General features: G+C 57.5%; 1 protein-coding gene across 2 annotated transcripts; it reads right to left on the reverse strand.

Annotated features, from left to right (window-relative positions):
* Positions 1 to 989: 989 nt before the first annotated feature.
* Positions 990 to 4,255, reverse strand: TMEM177 (transmembrane protein 177). 2 transcript variants are annotated; one of them, XM_072757554.1, is made up of 2 exons: positions 4,166 to 4,255; positions 990 to 2,517 (listed from the first exon to the last, which is right to left on the reverse strand). In XM_072757554.1, exon 2 carries the CDS (start codon positions 2,231 to 2,233, stop codon positions 1,298 to 1,300), a length of 936 nt encoding a protein of 311 aa, XP_072613655.1. In that variant the 5' UTR covers positions 2,234 to 2,517; positions 4,166 to 4,255; the 3' UTR covers positions 990 to 1,297. The 2 variants fall into 2 exon arrangements, with proteins under 2 accessions (XP_072613655.1, XP_072613656.1); XM_072757555.1 differs by having other exon boundaries at positions 990 to 2,255; positions 4,166 to 4,244.
* Between the last annotated feature and the right edge of the window lie 978 nt (positions 4,256 to 5,233).

Here is a 5,233-nt window from a genome sequence, read left to right on the forward strand (position 1 = left end):
ATCAGGCATCCTGGGACCTGAGATGGGGTGTCTGCCCAGGCCTGACCTGGGAACTCAGGCTGGTCAAGTCGAGCCACAGCATGACCTCTAGGCACTGCGAAGGAACCAGCAGGAAGACCTGCCGCCCACCCTGCCCACGCCCCATTCAGTCTCTTGCAGGAACCGTCTGCCACCACTGGTCCTGGCTTTGTGGACCTGGGCGTGGCCTCATCGCTGTGCCCTGAAGTACACTGGTGCCAGGCCTGAATTCTTCCATTCTTCCATGGAAAACATAATCAACAATAAATATACATGAATGGCCAAGTGAGCCTAGCTTGCTGGCCACAACTGTCCTCACCTTTCCTGGGAAGGGGTCTCCTGTCCAAGGATCAAAAGTGGGGTCTGCTCTACCTGCCACCAGAAAGCTTGAGGGAAACAAACAGGGCAAGGGTGCAGCATTCTGCTGGGCCCCGGGCATGACACTAGGCCCAGTCCACCTCGCCCACCTCCATCCTGCTTCTTCCCTGCCCCGGGAACCAAAGCTCCCCCTACTTCTTCCCCTCTTCCCCAGTGCCTCTTCTCTCCAGGCACTGACCATGCTCTGGATTATATCAGCAGGCTCCTTCCCTGCAGGGCCTTGGTTTTGCAAATGGATTGTTCCTTCTATCTTTGGCCAGAGCTCCTGCCAAGTCTCCCACGCCACAAGTCTCATCAGGGTCCAGCAACACAACACTTTCTCCTTCAGGCCCCGGGGCTCTGAGCATGCCATCTGCGCTGGATACACCACCCTTGAAGCTCCCCCATCAAGCTCCCATCTCCCAACCTCTTAGGGCCACACTAGCTTCTCACCTGGGCCCTTTAAAGCTTTTCCTGCCAGTTCAAGTTGAGATTAGACCACCAGGTGAATTACAGTGGTTCTTCAGTGTAGGAAAAGTGTCCACACCCTGTAAGCACCTCCAGTGGTGAGATGTGGCCTGATTCCCCCAGCCTGCTGGTATTCAAAGACCACGGAGGAATATCCCATTTATTTAACAGCACGTCCTCTTGGCCAGGCCCTTTTGTTCATAGCTCACGCAACCCCCAAATCCTGCCAGGTAATTTAAGCATCCCCATTTTACACTTGAGGAAACCAAGGCTCAGCTTCAAAAGGGACTTGCTCAAGGTCACTGGGACAATGGGCTGGGGTAAAATCTAGGCTGTTTAATTCCAAAGTCTATGATTCACTGACATGTGGCCATGGGTCCAGAGGCACTGAGAGCCCTGAGTCAACATCAGGGTGGTGCTTGCATGAGCTGCATCTGTCCTTGTGATGAGTCCCTCAGGAGTGGCCTGGGTTGAGTGTTGCCCTCCACATCTGCAGCACAGAATCCCGGCGGGTTGTGTAGGGTAAATGTTTGATGCGAAACCAGTGTCTGGGAACGATGTTCCCACTGGGCGTATACAGCTGCTCTCCACGCTTGCCCAAGAGACTGCGCAGGGCTATGTTGCCCGACAAAATCTTCTCATAGAACTCCACTCCACCCTGGGCATAGGCTGTAGACAGCGCAGCTGTGCGGCGGTCGAGCCAGGCTTCCAGCGCATGAGTGAGAGAGTCCGTGGAGAAGGCATAGGCCACAAAGCCTGCCACTGCTGCTGCCAGGTTGAAGGCAGCCCGTAAATTCATGGGGCCTCCATAGAGCCCCAGTGCATGCTTGGCACCCACGCCCAGCGCCCAGGTTCCTGCCAGGCAAGCTGGGGCCAACAGGGCCTGTAGGGCAGCTGTACTGCTCTCCAGGTATACCACTTCCTTGGCCAAGGCAAACTTCTGGGCGTCGCGGGACAGGGTCAGGGCATCTCTCAGCCGGGTGCCTGCTGGGCTCTGCCAGTTGACTCTTTGCCCGTGTACAACTACTGGATCATCACTGTCGATCAATGTGCCACCCAGGAAGGTGGCTGGGATGCCCACTATGGCCCCAGCAGGGAGTCGCGGGAAGCCAGCACTCACAGGCTGGAAGGTGAATGAGGTGAAAGCCTCATAGCTATGGCCCGAGGGGACACCCACGTCCTGGAGCACCTCTTGGAAGAGGCTCTGCAGCTCTGGGGAGAGCGGAGCTGGCTGGCCCTGAGGCCAGTACTGGTACAGCCACCGGATCACAGGATCTGGTAAGAGGTGGTATGAGATCTGGGCCCCGAACAGGCCGGCACAGGAACCCACCAACAGGCCTGCTCTGTGTTTCTGCACGAATGCTGCGGCCCGCCACAGGGGACCTGCCATGAGTGTGGCTACCGATGTGAACCTGGGTTAAGAAAAAGAGAAGAGAGCCAATAGTTCCCTGGGTCAGCCTGCACACTGAACATATCCCAAGATCACATTCTTTTTAGCGGGGGCAATACAGCAAGGTGGTTAAGAACATGAGCTCTAGGGATGCCTGGGTGGCTCAGCGGTTGGGCGTCTGCCTTTGGCTCAGGTCATGATCCTGGAGACCCGGGATTGGGTCCCGCATCGGGCTCCCTGCATGGAGCCTGCTTCTCCCTCTGTCTGTCTCTGCCTCTCTCTCTCTGTTTAAAAAAAAAAAAAAAAAAAAAAAAAAAAGAACATGAGCTCTAGAGCCAGAGTTCAAATCCAACCTCCATCTCTGTGCATCACCTTCTCCATCTGCCCAACAGGCTTCCGACGATCGCATCATGAGTGGCTGTGAGGAGTATATGACTGAACACACATAAAGTAACTAGTGTGGCACAGCAGCAGACACCCCTTGTGATGATCCTGTGATTATTCCCAGGACTAGGCACAGCACGAAGTACCCAACGGCCTCACTCCGCTATTCATCCCATAGAGAAGCCCTATGATTGCTAATTTATAGGTGAAACCTAAGTTCAACTTAACTGATTACTTCCTATATGCTAAACACAATTCTGAGAGCTTTAAGATTTTATTTATTTATGATAGACATAGAGAGAGAGAGGCAGAGACACAGGCAGAGGGAGAGAAGCAGGCTCCATGCCGGGAGCCCGACGTGGGACTCGATCCCGGCTCTCCAGGATCGCGCCCTGGGCCAAAGGCAGGCGCTAAACCGCTGAGCCACCCAGGGATCCCCTTTTTTTTTTTTTTAAGATTTTATTTACTGAGAGCTTTATATATACTGTCTAACGACTGAATCCTCACAACTCAACCTAATTACTACTATTGCCCCTATTTTAAAGCCCTGGAAACCGAGGCACGGATAAGCTAAGCAAGTTGGAAACCCCAACATCGCAAAGTGGCAGTGCTGCAGGCTGAGTCGTGTCCCCTTCAAATTCATATGCTGAAGCCTTAACTCTCTGTCTCTCACAATGTAACTGTATTTAGAGATGGGGTTTTTAAAGAGATAATTAAGTTAAAGTGAGGTCATTAGGGTAGGTCCTCTTCTGACCGGTGTCCCTAAGGGAACAGGTTAGGACACAGACACTTAGGGGGGCAGCCCACGAAGGGACACAAGCCAGAAGTGACTGTCTACAAGCCAAGGGGAGCGCTCTCGGGACCTTCATCTTGGACTTTGAGCCTCCAGACCTGAGAAAACAAGTTCCCGCCACCCAGTACTTGCCCTGCAGCGGGGCTGGCTAGCACCGGTCCAGTGTGGGAACACAGGGTATCAAGGGTTCACAGCAAACTTCATTTCCGAAAACATCTTGAATGCTAAATCACAAATATACACGAAGCAGACAAACTAGCACATTAGCCAACTTGAACCAACTCGTGGCCAATCTTGTTTCCTCTTCTCCCACCCACATTCCTCTTCCAACTGGTTTATTTGGAAACACCTCCCAGGCGCCCCCTCCCTTCATCCGTAAATATTGCAGCAAGAATTCACTATTTTACTCTGGCTGAAGCCTGAGGTCTTCCTGCCTGCGACACGCGTTTCATTAGCAAGTAAGTTGCCGCAATCAAGAACGCGGGGCAGCCCTGGCCTGTTTCAACAAAAACTCCCGGAAGGACACATCGCTTGGGGCTACTTTCCCGAGAGACTGAGGCGAGGACCGCAAGGGTCCTGGACAGAGTCCTAAGGCCCCCAGCGCCGAGGCCGCGCTCCAGGCCGGGCGACCAGGGGCTGGGGCGCCCCTCCCGGGCCCCCAGGCTGCGCCCCGCAGTTCGAGCCGGCGGCCGGAGGCGATGCTGGGGCGGGGGCCCGGCCGGCCCCGCGAACTCCGCCGCCCACCGGGCACTCACCTCCGCGGCCGCCGCAGCCCGGGACCCGGCGGCACGTGCGCCCGCGGGAGAGGGGGCGGGGCGTGCGCGGCGTACGTCGGCCCGCGCTCTGGGGGCGGGGACTATAGGGGGCGGGGCGTGCGCGGCGTACGACAGCCCGAGCTCTGGGCGTGGGGACCATAGGGGGCGGGAACCACAGGGGCGGGACAGGCGCGGTGCACGTCGGCCCGCGCTCTGGGGGCGGGGACTATAGGGGGCGGGGCGTGCGCGGCGTACGTCAGCCCGAGCTCTGGGGGTGGGGACCATAGGGGGCGGGAACCACAGGGGCGGGACAGGCGCGGTGCACGTCGGCCCGCGCTCTGGGGGCGGGGACTATAGGGGGGCGGGGCGTGCGCGGTGCACGTCGGCCTGAGCTCTGGGGGCGGGGACTACAGGGGGCGGGGACTATAGGGGCGGGGCGTGCGCGGTGCAAGTCACCCCGAGCTCTGGGGGCGGGGACTATACGGGGCGGGGCATGCGCGGTGCACGTCGGCCCGAGCTCTGGGGGCGGGGACTATAGGGGGCGGGGATTCGGGGGCGGGGCCGGAGCCGGGGCGCGGGTACTAGCCCGCCGGCGACTGGGGCGGGCGTGGGAGCAGGAGGTTCCTTTGCTACTTACTGCACCTTGGAGCGGGCGACTTTCTCGCCTCGGGATGAGCGAAGCGGGCTGGGTCACCCGAAACAGCAGCCCTGCGTGGGTCAGGAGGTGGCCTACGGCTGAGCCCCCATCGGGGCCCATGCCCCCCTGACTGCCGGGTCCATGGCCTTTACTGTCTGGAAGCGTTCACCGCCGGTGGGCTAGTCTGGCTGGTCTGGGCTTTATTCTATTAACATTTGTAAATAAAGTTTTTTTTTAAAGATTTTATTTATTTATGATAGATAAAGAGAGAGAGAGAGGCAGAGACACAGGCAGAGGGAGAAGCAGGCTCCATACCAGGAGCCCGACATGGGATTCGATCCCAGGTCTCCAGGATCGCAGCCTGGGCCAAAGGCAGGCGCCAAACCGCTGCGCCACCCTGGGATCCCTGTAAATAAAGTTTTATTGGGAAG

Source organism: Vulpes vulpes, chromosome 5 (assembly GCF_048418805.1).
Source record: "Vulpes vulpes isolate BD-2025 chromosome 5, VulVul3, whole genome shotgun sequence".
NCBI classification, from domain to species: domain Eukaryota; kingdom Metazoa; phylum Chordata; class Mammalia; order Carnivora; family Canidae; genus Vulpes; species Vulpes vulpes.

What these genes read in the sequence shown, in the direction of transcription:
- TMEM177 (XM_072757554.1), bottom strand. Translation starts at nt 2,233, where the DNA reads ATGGCAGGTCCCCTGTGGCGGGCCGCAGCATTCGTGCAGAAACACAGA.